At 39.7% G+C, this 17,902-nt stretch overlaps 2 protein-coding genes across 2 annotated transcripts; one reads left to right on the plus strand and one right to left on the minus strand.

The window, feature by feature from the left end:
• The first annotated feature begins 3,198 nt into the window (after positions 1-3,198).
• On the plus strand, positions 3,199-5,410 carry LOC119728109 (carbohydrate sulfotransferase 9-like). Its single transcript, XM_038200181.1, has 2 exons — positions 3,199-3,261; positions 4,550-5,410. The coding sequence occupies exons 1-2, from the start codon at positions 3,199-3,201 to the stop codon at positions 5,408-5,410; spliced, it is 924 nt and encodes a 307-aa protein (XP_038056109.1).
• A 3,211-nt stretch (positions 5,411-8,621) lies between these two features.
• On the minus strand, positions 8,622-15,770 carry LOC119729071 (protein dispatched homolog 1-like). The gene is made up of 4 exons (XM_038201576.1): positions 15,333-15,770; positions 14,702-14,825; positions 13,588-13,804; positions 8,622-12,346 (listed from the first exon to the last, which is right to left on the minus strand). The coding sequence occupies exons 1-4, from the start codon at positions 15,476-15,478 to the stop codon at positions 9,735-9,737; spliced, it is 3,099 nt and encodes a 1,032-aa protein (XP_038057504.1). The 5' UTR covers positions 15,479-15,770; the 3' UTR covers positions 8,622-9,734.
• Between the last annotated feature and the right edge of the window lie 2,132 nt (positions 15,771-17,902).

Genomic DNA, 17,902 nt, shown 5'->3' on the forward strand with positions numbered 1-17,902 from the left:
AGTTTCAGTCTGGGAATTTAAAATCTGAATCCCGAGGTATAAAATAGTCACCCCTCTTGGGTCTGTTTTAGAGACAATCGTGTCCCAGGTGCCAGCAAGTCGTTGGTTGCTTTGGCTATTTTCCTGGGTATTTTATGAGTAAACCCCGTTAGAATACGAGCCGACATATCGGTGATTACACAAAACATTGGTAGCTTAACAACGGAAAATGAATAGGAAATGTTGGTTGACGAGTTTACACTGTAGCAGGGTCCTAGTGATCCTGTTCATTCGGGAATTATTAAAATATTCATTGTTAATCGTATCCTTATTGAGATACTAAATATTCAAATATATCCTCACGCTCAGTTGGTTACCATTGTTGGATACCATTCTAGTACTGAGCCCACTCGGATCTGATCGACTGAAGCGAGAAACTCACCAACGCCGATGAAAACCTTCTGCCCTGCAATAATTATATGTTTTTTTGGTACGGTTTGTTTACATTGACAGCATCTGCAAAAGGGTAATTTTCAGACATCTGTTAGCTTTATTTTTTTTTACCAGTCCTGTCAATGGCAAGAGAGGCAGGCTGAGTAAACAATACAACATGTTTTCTGCATTAATTAAAATATAAACTAAGGCTTTTATGACCCTTTTCTGTTTAGGATTCAATGACAGGGAATGAAATGAGTAAAACAATGTCTTAGAGCAAGAACACCTTCTTTAACGCGACGATAACAAATGTCTAGGTGAACTCGTTGGGATGTTTCCGTTCTGATTAGGTAAATATAACTCTTTCTCGTTGTTCACTAGTTTTGGGTATCCATTTTCTTTCTTAATACATTTATAAAAGATCGGGGGTGGGGGTTTAAGGGGGTGTTTACCCCCCCCCAATATTTTGTAAAGACTGCCTTTTCCCATTTCTCTTTTTTTCACCACTGTTGCCCCCCAAATAGTTTGTAAAGAGTTCCCTTTTTTTTGAAGTGCCTTTTTTTCTGAACAAGTGCCCTTTTTAAAAAGTAGTGGTGCCCTTTTATTGTGCCATCGGCCGTTACTGGCGCCTTTTTTTTAATTGCACGCATGAAAGCACCATATAATGTCCGTTAGTGTGCATAATCGTCGGTTTTGAACAGCGCCCCCATCGACAGAAACCACCACCCCCCCATTTTTGATTTTGTCAGTGCGCACAACGTGCTCATTCACCACCTAATATCTGACATTTTCGAATTCCGTAATTCTATAAAAAAAAAAGCTTTATCCCCATTATTTGTTCCTTTTCATCATAAAAATGCCCCCTTTCCTCCATTTATATATATATTTTTTCACTCTCGATGGTATAGTAAAGAATGAAATAAAGCACATGCAGTGAAATATGAATAAGCATTGCTTTTATAAAACACAAACCAATTACTTGTAAGCTAAATTAATTTCGATTTTTTTTGGTCTCCTATACCACGTGTTAACACTTATGATAATATTGATTAATTTGTCTGGCTGATGGTGGCATTGCACCTGTTAAAAAGGTACCAAAATGATGATGAAATTGTCAAAATAAAGAAACTAATAATCACGAAAATTCGTCAATTTAAAATATTGCACTTTGTGTAATTTATGTGATACCTTATTAGTGTTTGAGAAAACAAAAATGCTACTTCAGCTACTGAAACGAATTTAACTTTTCCTGATCAAATTGTCTAATATCATACTGTGAATTATAAAAAAAAAAAAAAAATTATTTAAAATGATCTTTAAATATATACAGGTACAAAACATAAGGACAATTTCCTTAAATATTTCAGTAAATATATCCGTAAATGTTAAGTTGTATAGTGTTATATGTACAAGTTCAAAGTGAAACAATGCGAAGTGTATTGCTGCTTGTAAAGATCTCGATTGGTAATTGGTGAAACATCCATAAAGTTATTAAAAGATATGTTATTAAAAGAAATAAAATTAAACTCAAACATAAGTATGTGAATTGTTTAGTATGTGTAATGTGTACAGGTATTTGTGAAAGTCGGATTAAGCTTATACGTTATGCAAAAATACGAATGCAGTATGATGTCGACAGAAACCTCCAAGTTTCACTCGCACGGTGACCAACAAAAAAATTGTCAAAATTTGACCGCTTAGTTGTAATATATAATATGAGTTGAGACTTTGGCAATTAAGGTATAACTTCTTTGAAATCTGCTTTGTGCAATAGTTTCAGGACCAACCCAATAAAATTCCCTGCTACACAAGCTTGACCAAACGCAGAGGATCGGAAAGGACCCAATGTAGTCCCGCGATGTACGCCACCCACTAAAAAAACAAACGTTTTGACCTGTTGGTGAATCTGTATGACTGCACGTGTTGGCAAATTCACGGTTAAAAAAATATCGATTCCTTTCACAAAACCAAACATGACTCCATCGGAGGATTTCTATTAATCGTATGGATTGGTGCGCATTTAAACACCTGTCGCTGTTTGGATAAATTTTCGAGTTCCAGTCCCGTTGTCGGCACTGATTTTGGAGGAATGTGTTCGTATAAATTAGATCAGCAGAGACACACTGATCGCATTTGTTTACGAAGCATCACAGGGAAGGCTGTGTTGGCGAGGAAGGTAATTCTATATTTTGAAAGTCTTTTTACTATGTAATTATTTTGTTATCAAACCTAATGGGTAAATGTATCAGCATTGATCTTTTAAAGCTTTTACAATTATCTAGAATTGTTTTAATAAATATTTATTTTAATTAATTTGAGCCGATGGCAAGTTACCGATAATTTACCAAATATGTCTAAAGACGGCCGTTGGACACAATGGGTTGGACATAATCAGCCAACAGTATAGTTAAAATCAGTTGTCGGACATAATGGAACAAACAGACAAAATGGGCCTTCGTATGTATCTCTCTCAACTATAAACAGAGGGTCTTAGAGAAAATCCATGAACAAATACAGGATTTGAACATATTCATAGATAAATAGGAGTTTTTATAAATTGTCTTTCAAATGGCACTCCCCCCCCCAAAAAAAGTCGTCTTTTGGTGTATGTTTTCAAAGCGTGCGGAATATGAGTCCTGCATGTATTCCGATCCGCCACCGCTAAAACAAAAATGCTGTTTGAGATATAAAGGGAAATGCAACTCTTTTCGTTTTTTTTTTTTTTTTTTTTTTTTTTTGCAGTGGTAAAGATTGTTTCACTGGAATGAGGCAGCATCGAGAAACATGCAGAGATTAACAAGACGACGACTGGTGAGGAGTCTGTTCACGGTGGCGATGTTCAGTCTGGTCTGTGTGTTGATTCGATTTGGAACGGATCTTCGCGAAACTGTCTTTGAAAAATGTGAGCGAACGGTTATCGTATTCTTGCAATTCACATGACCATTAATGCATTAGTGGCGTTAAAATCGAGTGTTATGGTTAAAATCCATCAATCAAGACTTACGGACAGTGTAATACAGATGTACTGAGATTCGGATTTTTTTAAAGATCCAAAGCATTTGCAGGGGCTGTGTTATGTAACGAAGGTACTACTAGAATGTAGAGTTTATCCTGTCATGTAATAAGTCAATACTCTACCTCTAACTCTACCTAATTCACAGGTACCCATTTTATGCTCCTGGGTGGAGAGAGGCAACTCTCTTTCCTCTAGACGTAGAGTAAAGTCTCTTGCCCAAGAACACAAACACAATGTTCCCCGTTAGGGTTCTAAACCACGAACCATGTCACATGAGTAGAAACACCGTTTACCATTGGACCACATACAGCGTCGCACAATTTACACGACACGTTGGGAGGTGCAGCTTAGATAAAGCTGGCGTTTTTGTTGAACAAGTGAACATGCCAAGACCGAAATTAGTTTGACAGGGCCCACAAATTCAAAATTAAGTTTGGTTGAAATGTTTATTCATTTTGTGTTTTTTTTTTAACGCAGCCCTGAAACACTCTCACTTTACTTGTAAAAACAACGGGGCATCGAAACATTGTCCGACAAGTTATCCAGTAGAGGTAAGGCGATCGATAGTGCATGAACATCTACAGATTGCATATTATTGTAGGGGAAAATACATCAGCTATTTCCTTACTTTGCTCACACTTTACGATTACTTACTGCACTATTAAATTACATGTATAACAAACTGACTGAGCAACAACCAGATATTTCTCTTGCGTGGCGCCCTCTGTCATCGCATTCAGTGAAACCCTAGTCTGCGCTATGACGTATAATTGTTTTAGCCCTCTTTTTCTGTTTGATATACATGTAAAGTATGTTATATATTTTATTCTTTTAGGTGTTAATTTTGTATTCTCATGGCCACAATTTATTTTAACAGAGTTTGTGTCTTTTGTGGCCAAAATCCTTTATTTACGAAAACACACAAACATTCTACGTAGCTATATGCATATGCACGAACACTACTAGTTGACTAGTGTGAAGGGATCATTTATCCAAATGCACTGTGCGAAAGGCACTTTTGTAGTTATTCATTCCCTTTTAGTTTTCACCCTACTTGTGATTTGGCTTGTGATGGACTTCATTATAACTATTTAAGTTAAATTTCGTTTCTCTCTGCAGGTGGATATTGTCGAGTGGAGGCGAGAACAAGACGTGCAAAGACGACGAATTGAAAACACTTGTGAAGCGCTCCGTGATCAAAACATCTCCGACCTCCATCATACACTGACAAAAGATGTACTGAAGAAGCTCAACCACTTCTTCGTGCTGGACTCTCACAAGTTGATTTACTGTTACCTTCCCAAGGTTGGCAGCACCAGCTGGAAGCGCATATTCCTGCTGCTCCTTGGCACATTCGAGAAGTTGGAGGACATCTCTCACATGCGGGCGCACTACACTCCGATCCCCAAACTCTCTGATTACTCGCTGAAAGAAGCTGAACGGCGATTGGCCGAGTACACCACTTTCATGTTCACCCGTGACCCGCTTCAGCGAATCATCTCCTGTTATCGGGACAAGCTTGAGAAAGAAAACCCCGACAACAGGGCCCTGCAGAAGAGTTTCATCGGGAAACTTCGGCCGTACTTGAACTCCACCGAGTCGGTCTCACACCATCCAGGATTTCGCCAAGTCAAGTTTGGCGAATTTGTCCGTTATGTAAGCGATCCACAGAATGTCTTTCACAGTTACGACGCCACGGAGCATTGGATGGAGATGTACAAGATGTGTCATCCGTGCTTACTGAAGTACGACTACATCGGCGAGTTCGACCATCTGACGAGGGACGCAAGTATCATTCTAGAAGAGACGGGATTGAGGAGGAACATCTCCTTTCCGGAACCCGATAATCCCACCAACAGCTCCGGCCGAGATCTTTTCAAAGTGTACTTATCTCAGCTGAAAAATTCCGAGGTTGCTGCACTCAACAAACGATACGAGATTGATACTTTTTTGTTCGGCTACTCTCCTATCAGCAAATAGTTCAAAGATTGTGCCATGTTTTATTCTTGTGGTGACTGTTAAAACATGGTGCCGAAATTGCCACGGCGCTTTCCCAGTCAGTTTTCACACCACAGTGAGAAGACCGTTGTAAAGATAGTTGCTTTATCTATTTATGGATTTTAAAAGGAAAGTACTAGATTTGTTGCCTGGATAAAAATTATATTCTCTGCACGTCACCGTGAGTAAAATTGTCTTGTCTAAGGCAACTGGGTGCTGAAAGTACGAGTGATTTCAGATTATACGCTGAAAATGGCCGATTACGAAATAAACGAATAGGCTCCTCAACTATAAAAACACTTGAATTATATATTGCCCTACATTTTGAATTGTTCTCAATTTGATGAAGATTGACACAACATGCAGCAACACGCGGGCGTGAACATGGAGAGGGGCATTTTTTTCGTGGGCGTTGCTGTTGAAAGGTTAAGATTCCCAAAACCCGGACATAAAGGTCTCACAGCTCCGTAGCACTTCCCATCAGTGTAGAATATAAAAAAATAGATATATAAACTTACACGTGACACAAGTGTGAAGTCTTAATTACCAAGACACCACAAGGTTTGCCGAAATTCCTCAAAATGCAGCTACGTTCCTGACACTCCAAAGCTTATACTCTGCTTTAGCCAAAAGGCACAGAAACCCCTCAAATGCTTGTAAATTGGTACAGCACAAATTTGCTCCATTTATGCATACACACAAACGTGCTCGTAATGTTTGGCAAATACCGAACGGAGGCCACTCAGTCTTCCGGAAGTATCCGACGACTGCCGAAGTGGGTACACGTTATAAATGTAGCAGTGAGGCCACGAAATAATCACGGGTTGCCTCGTCGGCAGGCCTCGCCGTTGTGGACCCTGACATATTACAACGAGTGAGGGCACAATTGTTGTCGGTCTAATGATTACATTTTAAATATTGAATAATACAGAGAAACCTACCCCAGTATCTCTAGGTTCTTGGCTGCCCTCCAAAATAGCATACAGCCTGTACAGGAGAAGGCCCAGGCCGTCTGCCCCTGCATGCCATGCTGGGGGGTCTGCCCCTGCATGCCATACGCTAGCACAGAGTTGTTGACCAGTACGTCTGTAGTATAAATACGCGCATGAGCGTCGTGTTCTGCGTGCATCTCAACGAACTGACTTTGGCGCACTTTCTGATGAGGCCCTATTGTATACAAATGTATACAACTGAAAGGTATGGGGTGCCAAATCGGACAAATTAAGTATGGAGTGCCTGGATGATTTTCTAAGACTCCCCACCCATGAATAAATTAATTACTCCAAGAGTAATACAGTAATATGCATGTAACAGACTTGTGTTTGCTGATAAAAGGCACTCTAGACTATTGGCACCTTCCCAATGTGTTGTTAAAAATAGTTACAATGCTGTTTGCTTAGCAAACGGGAACACTCAAGTATAAAGACGCCATATTGAAATAAGGTGACGATATGCAAATAAGACGGTTTCGAATTGGATACCCCCATGTCTTCAAACTAATAAACATTCTTGGATTAAAGGGTTTCGATCGAATGTAACGTGAATGAATCGATATGTAATTTGAAGAATTTAAATTCACCGTCATTTTGCTGTTTTTTTTTTTTTGGGGGGGGGCTTTATTTTGGCTTTATATTTTGGGCTTGGTATCGATTTGGTTGGACATTTTGTTGGGCATTTTTCCTATTAATTCTTTTGTACCATTTGTAGACTTAATCTGCGCTCTTCTAATGGGCTTGAGATTAATGCTTCATTAATCATGATTTCCTTCGAGTACAGAGAAAATGTGTCAGAAATAGGTTTAAATATACATAGACTTGGCCTACATACTTATAAATGAAATGTCTCATTGTGTCATATTTAATACCAGTTATGGAATAATCCACCAGAAAGGTACAATTATTTCAAGAATGAAGAACTTCACAGTAACTCAGGCATGAGAATGAAATTCAAAGAAAACAAGTCAGGTGTGTTTACAAACACAAATGCCCCGCAACCGTGACTGTTTCCATGACATAACACCACTCTAACATCAACTTACATGTACCTTGGTCAAATGGAAAGTTCATTGACAGCATTAGTGTCTTCTGTAGGTTTTGTATGAATTAATCCCTAATCCCTATGATCGCAGAATAAATACAAGATTTCTATTGTTTTTGCCACTGTGACCTTGACCCTTGACCTTTTGGCCCCAAATGCAAAAGGCTTCTTAGGATTGCCAAGGACAATCCAGAAACCAAATTTGAAGTTCATATGTAAAGTATATCTCAAGTTATCGCGCTGACAAAATTTTTATTGTTTCAGCCAATGTGACCTTGACCCTTGACCTTTCGGCCCCAAATGCAATAGGCTTCTTAGGATTACCAAGAACAATACACAAACCAAATTTGAAGTTCATATGTAAAGTATTTCTCAAGTTATCGCGCTGACAAAATTTCTTTTGTTTTAGTCACTGTGACCTTGACCCTTGACCTTTTGGCCCCAAATGCAAAAGGCTTCTTAGAATTGCCAAGGACAATCCACAAACCAAATTTGAAGTTCATATGTAAAGTATTTCTCAAGTTATCGCGCTGACAAAATTTCTATTGTTTCAGCCACTGTGACCTTGACCCTTGACCTTTCGGCCCCAAATGCAAAAGGCTTCTTAGGATTACCAAGGACAATCCACAAACCAAATTTGAAGTTGATATGTTTAGTATTTCTCAAGTTATCGCGCTGACAAAATTTCTATTGTTTCAGCCACTGTGACCTTGACCCTTGACCTTTCGGCCCCAAATGCAAAAGGCTTCTTAGGATTACCAAGAACAATCCACAAACCAAATTTGAAGTTCATATGTTAAGTATTTCTCAAGTTATCGCGCTGACAAGATTTATCCGGACACACCCACCCACCCACCCACCCACCCACACACCCACGGAAGGACAAGGCGGAAACAGTATGCCCCTTCGGCTTCGCCGCGGGGCATAAAAACAGGAAACTTGTGCAAGAACAGGGAAAAAAATGTGAAATCAGGCAAAACAGCCCCCAAACAGGCACAAAATATATATAAAAACGTGGACATTTAGGCAACCAAAAAAAAAAACCCAAGAATTCCTGTTTGAACAAGAAGATTCTCATGCCTGGTTATTCCATTCCATTGAGATACCTCATACTTTATGCAGATCCAGCAGGAAGAAAGACTTTTAAACTCCAGTATTGTGTTCTTGCTATCTTTATTACCTCCTCGTTTACAACATAACTATACAGACTCAATACATGTTTTGTTTAAAAATTTAAAATTTAAAATTTAAAATATGTATGGCTCGCTCCATTTCATAATAATAGCATAGGGATTAAGTACATCATTATAGCTGTGAAAATGTCACGTAATTTACATACTTATGCCCAAGTTATATCTATTTTAATAAACAGATCAGTAAATTCAGCTGTCTATCAGTGATCAGTTATATCGTCTCACGAACTGATGAATAGCCTTTAATACACTGAAAATTGATGCTTTCTCACCTTCATGAATGAAAGGAAACTTGTAAAGGAAAACTGACAAAAGTCGCCATCAATATTTTTTTGGGAAAAGTTCACTTGTTGCTCATGATTCAAAACACAAAATCTAACAGCAAAAAAAAGAAAATATTTCAGTATTGACTAAACTAAATAAAATTCTATAAGTATTTAAATGCCAGTGTGTAATCTGTAATTCTCACTCAGCTCAATAGCTTCCAATGGCATTCCATGGACAGCTATAAAAATAGCTTCTTCATAACTTCTGATAGCAGGGATCACTTTCAGTAATTCTTTTATATTTTTCAGAAGAGTGGAGGAACATGCTCTTTGAAGAAATACTTCATTGGTGTATCAAATTTGATTGTTTTTTTTTTAAGAAAACAAAAAACAATAATCCAGGTCACTTTCTTTTAGACTCACCCTGTAGACCATAACAGCACGGGCCGGAGCACTTTTTTTCGTGATACATTTTAATAAATGCCTCATGCAAGCAATATGACATTAATTTTCTACGCAATATATCTACCGGGCGCATATTCAGCGAAATAACAGGCTACTATGCTTTTCAAGCTATACTTTATATATTACATATTTATTTTAAAAAAATATACCACAGCAATCAAATAATGTAAAATTTGCCTCTGTTTAAAAAATCGTTGACTGTATAAAAAAAACCAACCATGCATAGAGAACCCCGTCACTGAAGAAATACACTCCTGATAAACGATAAAAGGGGTACAAAACCAGATGGAATCAGTAGCTTTAGGAAATTTAATCTTTCAAAAAGAGTGCGGAATTTGTCCTGTGTTATTGTTCCCCATTGGTAATTGTACGAATACTAGCAGCTGGATTATCATGACCATAACTGGCACGGCCCTGTCCCGAAGACAAAGCATCAACAGGCCTGGTGCCCAACCTACAACACTCAAAACACGGCAGGCATGGAATATCACCGCACGATTCTTGCGGTCCAAGCACCATGCAGAGCGATTGGAAGAAGAAGGTGCCGTGTGTCCAGCTTATGCTCATGACTAGCATCAGAAAGACCCCGAACTGATAATAGCTCAACAGCGTGGATGGTAAAACCAAAGCACCCGCTACGAACGTAGAGAAAGCCGCAATGGTAATGGCCGGGGCCATGGTTTGCAATGAGCAGCGCGTGCGCTGTCTTCTGCTTTGAAACGGGGAGAGTTTATAAGCAACCCCGTAGTGAATCGTGAAATCAACGGAAAGGCCGACAGCCAATGTAATGATGGTTGCCTCCACAACATTCAACTCCCAGCCAAGCAGGACAAGGCTTGCTACTGTTACAAACACAGCGCTTGTTATGGTCAGCATGGCCCAGAGCGTGAGCAAAATATTCTGTATAGTCAGGAAGAGAATTCCAGACGCTATTGCCAAGGTGACGAGCATAGAGTTTCTAGTTCCAACTGCGAGACTCTGCTGGAGATCAAAGAACGAGAGTTGGAAGAAATCTGGTGACGAAAACCAGCCATGCTGGAGTGCGCTGGGCGCTGATTTTAGCTTCTCCTCTATCCAACCATTGACAGTCCTCCACAGTTCCTCGTTGTCTGCAAACTTGAAGCTGTTTTCGAACGTTGTCGCAATATTCACTTTGATACCGGCTAGCTGACCGTTTGTCTTCAAGAAGAAGATACCTCTAATCGACAAGTAATTAGCAAATTTAGCCAAGCAGGTCTCGAACAGAGAGGATTCGTAAGGGAATCCTGATTGGTTACAACATGGGGACACATCTCGGCCGTACTGATTAATACAAGATGGTTGTTGCATAAGGCTAATAAAGTCCTCAATAAAACATCCCTGCTCTTCGAATGATTTGAAGAAGCTTTGATTTCGAAGGTCTCGGCAGAAGTCAAGAAACCACGACTGATCCTCGGGACTGGAGAACCGGAAAGAATCGTTTAACAGGAGAGTTCCAGGGTCATCCGGGTCCCACAAATCACCGTTGTCAACGGCCTGGACTCCCCAAACGATGCAGCCAACAAAATTTGACGATCTGGCCTGGGTGTATGCAAACTGATCTCCGTAGACGAGATCGTACTGCTCAAAATAGTGGGAGTCAACAAAGAACTGGAAATTGGAACTGGATGGCACTTGGAAACCTGGGTAGAAGAAAACAACAATGGCAGCCCCGGTCATGAGCAACAGAAAGAGAATGATCCAAATGAATCTCAGTTTCAATACAAGATAGGGGATCAATACTTCGTGAAACTTGTTCAGAGGGACGAGCAGCTTGGCTAAGCAACTGCATTTCTCTTTTGACTCGTTGGAAGAGGTCTTGGATGAGCAACACCATTTTGTCATTTTGTGTTGCATGACGATGACAGCTGGCAGCAAAGTCAGTGTCAGAGCCAAGTTCATCAGGATGGCGGTACCCGCGAACACAGCGAAGCATTTCACCACGACAATGTCACTGATCACTGTTACATAAAGTGCGGTTGCGGTTGTGAAGCTGGTCACAAACATCGAAACAGAAGCATGGCGGAGGGTCTCATACACCAGCCTCGGCAAATCCTGGTCGCCAAACTCTAGTCTGCATTTCTTCCACAAGTCCATGTACACAAACGTATCATCGGCACCGACCCCCAGCAGCAATATGACAGACATGATATTCCCGAAAGGGAAAAAGGGTCTCACAAATGCGACGGTGAAGAAGAAATCAGCCAACGTAAACGAAAAGACCATGTTAAGGAGTGCTGTCAGAGTGACCAAGAACGAACCAGTGTACACCCAGATCAGTAGAAAAATTGCCCCAGCGGCTATCCCAAGGTACAAGCTATCGAGGAGAATGGCAGTGGAAAACAGTCTAAATTTGATATTGAAGTCAACCGCTTTCAGCGTTGTGATTCCATCGGTACTCGTTTCCCGTTGAATGCTTTCCTGGAAGATTGTCTTCAGGGCATCTTTGTCTTCGATAGGTAGTAGTACCGACACAATTCGTGACGTAGGCGGGAGACTGTTATCGGTGATACCGCGAAGGACCTCGATGGGAAGAAGGTAGTGGAAAATCGTGAAGACGGCGTACTCGTGTTGTCTGCACTCATCCGGTACCATTGGAAGGGATTGGTACTGAAAATCCTCAGCCGTTGTGTTGCGAAAGAACGGCGCGCAGAGCATCAACAGATCTATGGTGTTTGCAACATCAGAATCCACGATCGCTGCACATGATGACTTGTTGGATAGCAGTGCGATGTGATTTCCAATAGACCAGGTACTCGGGCATTCAGTAGTGGCAGTGGCGTTTGGGCATTGGCAGTTTTCTTGGTAGGAGGGGTGTGATGTCACGAGTCGTTCCTCGGCCTTGCAAACTGACTTGATAGCCTCTGTAGTAAGCATGTTGCCTCCATCGACTCTCTCAAATACGAGGGTCCCCCAATCGGTTCCCGACGAAGTTTCCCCTGAAAAAAAAAAGTTAAAGGGAAAAGTAAAGATGAGCTGGGTTTTTTTCTAGAAGGAATCTGTTCTCGCTGACTATTTATTTTTCAGTTCTTGACATTTTTTTTACGTTGGAAAATGCACAATAAAAGCCAAATATATTGGAATACTGTCTACTGAGATTCTCAAAACCTAATACGGACTTTCAAATGGACTGCATGTTGCATGTAACAACTTCTATTGTACGTAATGATTATAGAAGTCAAAAGCAACATTTTGTTACAAAATCTTTATTTTTATAAAAAATGTGTCCACTGTCATTTTTTACAAACATTTTGAACACAGTCATATTAAAAGTGTAGATTAATACAGTCTTGGACTTAAATAAGGGAATAAATGTGTGCTCCGGAGGTTTTTATCACTCGTTTAATACCGCTTAGAGTCTGGGTGCTGATAATTACCCGAGCCGGAGGCGAGGGTAATTATCAGCACCCAGACTCTAAGCGGTATTAAACAGAGTGATAAATACCGACCGAGCACATATTTATTCCCATTCATAAATACCTTATCCGTAAAAAAATATCAAATAATTCGTTCAAAAAATCCCGATTTTGTTCAACAAGTTCACTTCATGCTTTTTGAAACATCCCTCTAGCAAAATAATGGAGTGATCAGCTGGCGAGTAAGATGTAAACAACCCTTTTATGGAGATTGACGCGCGCGTAACATGTTCTGCGCGATGTCACGCAGAACGCACCTGGGGCGTTGCGTTTTGAATTTGTACTATAAAATTCTGACTCGCTTGTAGTGTTGCGCATGCCTACGTGAGGATTGTGAACGCTCAACCAATGAAACGGTAAGAGGCACTGGATTTTTAGGAGTCCACATTTTATTGTGACACTGGAAAAGTGTTTAAGACCAGCTAGCCATGTCTTTATCATCCGTTTAAGACCGGCCACGTGACGGGCTCTCGACCAATAGGAATAGCTAAACTGTCTGAGGTATTTATGAATGTTAATTAAAAATACTTGGCTTCACCTCTGATACCCATTGAGGACAGTTAACTGCTAGAAATGAGACCCAAACTTTCAATGAAACACTGAGGAACTCATCTTTGCCTTAAAGAAATTAAAGTTAATTTTGTTGCCTGAATAGTAAATCAATACTTTTTTTGTTTTTGTTTTGTCTCAGTCTGGTTGTGGAGCAATAATATTGTTCACAATTTGAACTCCAAAGGACAAAAGGAAAAAATAAGACAACTCACATAAAGGGAAACAAAACTGGATGCCCGTCATAGGAGATTGACCGGCCTGTCGTCTAGTCCGCTGCTGTCTCGATGTGTGGCTCTCACTCACCGGTGGGTTAGGGGAGATCATTTGAGCATCAGCAGGCCGAAAAACTATCAAATTTGTCCGGTCGGCAAATAGATTTTGGAGGCTGTTCAGCCTTGCAGATATCACCGTTCCACGTGCGTCAAATCCCTAAATGCACATCGAAATAATCAGTCAGTAACGCAGTCCTTCAAAAAAAAATTAATTAGGCTATTTTTTTTAACACTGGTTGTTCAGTGAAAACCGCAACGAATTATGAGTTTCTTTTCAGGCCACAAAGAAACCATTTCTTTTTTAGACCTCGTTAATTTTGAAAGTCGCAATGCAGTGACCGACATCTCCTTTGCCAAAAAGGGAAAGTACATGATGTCCTTTCAAGGCCACCATTGTTCTAAGGCTTCCTTCTGCGGTCATTAATTATCTAACATTATGCTAATGTTTTAATAGTTGCAGTGACTTAAATAAACTAGTATATTCTCCACAATTGTCTTGACTTATATTTTGTAATGTTTACAAGCAAATGCATACATTTTCGTGAAAAAAAACCCGATTGCTATCAAAAGTCTCTTTAAACATTGCGCTTTCTTCAAGTTTATGTTTTTGGACTGTTTTGTCCTAGAACACTCTAGACATATTTAAACATCACTGTCCACCAAATCAACATTTTGAATAGGAATAACATGATAGCTTACACTTTCACAACGGAAATTAAAGGGAGACTTTTCAATGTTCCAACTCAATTCTACATCCATAATTTCCGCGGTGCCCTTGCAAGGTTTAAACAATAATGTGATCAGATGTAGCGTCAATGTAGGACTCTATGCAATACGGAGTCGTTGGTACTAGTATTGCGCATGTGTATTATGATGATTAGGAGAGTGACTGGTCACGTGAGAGGGTTTAACCAATAATACTAGGGTAAAGGAAAGGAGTCCGATTTTCATAGGAGTCCGATTTCCATTCATCATTGTGCGACAACCAAGCATAAAATAACCCTGGCATACTGTCTTTTAAAAATACTTTTTAATTATGTTCAAAGCCATATACCTTAGATGGTTCAGAAAAATCTGGCAAATCGTAGAGCGTGAGTGGAAGGGCGGTGAATGCAGCGACTGTTATGAAGACTAGGATACAAATGACGTACCAGAAACGGGCCAGGATCTTTGCATACCTGATAACAAAAGAGCAATACAAATTTACGCCACTGAATATATGACTTTTAAAGGGCCCCTGCAATGTAATCTTTAAAATGTAATCCCTGTCCCGTTAACCTTATTTCAATTTTCGTTTTGCCATTTTTAAGGCTATTTTGGTGCCTTTCGGGGTTTGTATGCTAATGCGAAGTTCCATGTTCGTAAGTAAAATTGTGATGACATTTCGGGCAGAAACTTCAATTTCCCATCTATTTCAGCACCAAAATTTGGCTGAATGTAATTGTTCTATTATTTGGTCATTCCTTGTGTCAGTACATGGCAGTAAGCCTCGGTACATGGCAGTAAGCCAATGAGCAAACATTTCTCACAAATGTTTTCAATGATGAAATGTTAAATATCAATGGTATGATGATTTCACTTCTACGAACTTTGAGACATTTCACTGCGCACACAATGACAGTTGGGCCGGCCACAAAATGAATTACTGAGAAAATACATCAGCTTGGGAACATAAACTGACTTACGTATAGCATACTCCGCCCGGCGCTGTGTCGACTATGTCATCGCTGTCTGTCGTCATCAAGCCGTTGTGACGTGAGGTTGATGTATCATCGTTAAGACTTATATTGCTGTCATCGGGCCCTGATGATGGTCTGTGGACTAGGGGCATCTTGCTTTCACGTCCAAATCAGTGACAGGCCGTGTCAGTATTACACAAAGTATCAACAACAGCCGCTGTAGTAGTCGAAAGTCGAAAGCCGCGTATTAATGCACTGCATGATTCAACTGTTAATAACGATTCCCTATTCGCACCATCGAGTGAGAACTGCACAAACTCGTTGCTTTCTATTCTCCAAGCACTTTCCACGTACATGGCCAGTTAACCGTGTAGTTTCTTTTTTTGCAGCATTGTTCTTTTTCAACCTGACGGTGGCCGAATGACGTATTTACAGAATGTTGGCCTCGCCTTTAGATATCCAAAAGGGTCGGTTTTTATGGTAATTTTGCGCGAACAATGAACAACCTAAAAGTAGAGTATAATCGGTCGATAACGTGACTCACAGTATAGAAGTCTGAACCGGTAAATGTTGTTCAATTTCCTTGTAGTATTGTACGGGTATAAAAACACTATTACAGTCTGATTCGGTATAGGTTTTACTGGGTGTTCCCAAAAAGTTGTGCAAGAGATATCCTTTAATCTCTCAAAAACTACCTAGCATGAGTATTTCATCTTGATGGAGCATATTAACTATACTCTTGTGCATATTCAGTAACAATGCCATGCAAATCCGTTCATGCAAACCAGAGATCTAGCAGATATTATAAAATACCATGTTTTTTTCACCCATCCAATGGAATGGGATTTGGAAAAGGCCCAAGACTACATGATCATGCAAATCCCATTGGAATGGGTGAAAAACCCATAGCCTTTTACAATCTGTTAGATCTCTGGTTTACATGAACGGATTTCCATGGCATTTTAATTAAAATGTTTCATTGAGATGAATTAATCATGTTAAGTAGTTTTTGAGAAATTAAAGGATATCTGCTTGCACAACTTTTTTGGGGACACCCTGAATTGAAAAATTGGGAATGAAGCAGTGCATGTGATGTGAACCATACTGCGATTAGAATTGGAACCACAAAAGTAATTAGGGTATTTCTGAAAACGACTTGCTTGAAATCTTACGATGATTCCAAATGTTTCTTCAGTCACATGACGCTTTGGATAGTTATATAAGTGTTTATAGCTTTCCCAAGGAATTTTACCCACCATTACTTCTGTAGGCCTACATATAAAAACTGGTTTTCTTTGTACAAGGCGAGTCCCCCCCCCCCAAAAAAAGGAAACCCAAATGTCCGGACCATTTTTGTTAAAGAAGTTATAGCACTTTCAAAATGTAGTATATGAAAGCCCAATTAAAAAGCTTTCTTTTAGTACACACTGGGATGTATGTGAATTGTATTCGTTTTGCTGAAAGAACCTTAACCTACTTTTTTTTGTGATCCGTGTTCCGTGGAAAGAACTTTAAAACGGTGTCTGTGTTTACAATTCCATAACTTGAAAAGTACATGAGCGATTTGAATGATTCTACTACTTAAAAAGAAAGCTGAATTGGGCTTTCATATCCTAGATTTTGAGGGTGCTACATGCAGAACTTCATTAAATGATTGGTCCTGCCATTTGGGTTTCGAGTGATATTGAAAATGTTCGCACAACAATCCTATCGGGCTCCTGGAAAATGATGTAACCTTTAAGCATGAAACAAAACACAAGATATAAATTTGCACGATGAAACACAGACTTTTAAGCAGCTCAGACTGTAGCCGTTCACTTATAACTTTATTGTTTGAGATGGAATAATAAATATGCCGACACAGATTGAAAACGGCAAGTGCAAAAAACAATAGACGCAAGACACTCAATATGTAGCAATTATTGTTGACTGCTGTGATGTGGGATATGGCGTTTGTAACAGCACCCGGGAAGTGTGTATGAAGTTAAACGGATATATTCATGGACTCGGGACACGCTGCCATTCCAGGCCAGTGGAATTAGAGTATCAAAGACACGATGTAACACTGATAATGTAACAACGTCATTATTTTATGTAAAGGTGTAAAGGATCGTTTGCTGTTTGTGCGTGGTTTTCGTTTGAAGCAACAATATTACTCAAAATCCTTATAGAAGGTGCAAAACAACTTTAACCTGTGTAAAAGTGTGCCCGCTGATCCACTATTGTTTAAAACCATCTCAGATGATTGTTTTCTTTCGAACGATACCATTTCAGGCGGAAATATTTCACAGGGTATTTGTACCAGTCCTATCTTCCCTTTGAGCAAGATGTTTCTCATTAAATCGGACGGTACGTTTCTGGGTATTTACTAATGAACCTTTAAATTCAGAAATGTAAATACAAAATTCGTTACTTTAAACGTATACACCTTAAGCAGCGATGAAGTCGAGTCTGTCAATCAAAAATCCTTTCCAAAACCCAGTCACAAGTAAACAGGTGAAGAACATTACAAAGGAATACTTTTGTCATCATTCGATTGAATACGTTGCGACTTGAATTTAAGTGGACTTGTCAGG

This window comes from Patiria miniata, unplaced genomic scaffold (assembly GCF_015706575.1).
Source record: "Patiria miniata isolate m_02_andy unplaced genomic scaffold, ASM1570657v1 HiC_scaffold_20, whole genome shotgun sequence".
Lineage (NCBI taxonomy): Eukaryota > Metazoa > Echinodermata > Asteroidea > Valvatida > Asterinidae > Patiria > Patiria miniata.

Bases quoted from the DNA above. Each gene is read 5' to 3' on its own strand.
- LOC119729071 (XM_038201576.1), bottom strand. From the start codon at position 15,478: ATGCCCCTAGTCCACAGACCATCATCAGGGCCCGATGACAGCAATATA. The intron at 14,826-15,332 runs GTAAGTCAGTTT...TTTTGTTATCAG, and splicing joins CCGGGCGGAGTATGCTATAC to GTATGCAAAGATCCTGGCCC. The intron at 12,347-13,587 runs GTGAGTTGTCTT...TTTTTTTTTCAG, and splicing joins CCAGTTTTGTTTCCCTTTAT to GGGAAACTTCGTCGGGAACC.
- LOC119728109 (XM_038200181.1), top strand. From the start codon at position 3,199: ATGCAGAGATTAACAAGACGACGACTGGTGAGGAGTCTGTTCACGGTG. The intron at 3,262-4,549 runs GTCTGTGTGTTG...TTCTCTCTGCAG, and splicing joins CGGTGGCGATGTTCAGTCTG to GTGGATATTGTCGAGTGGAG.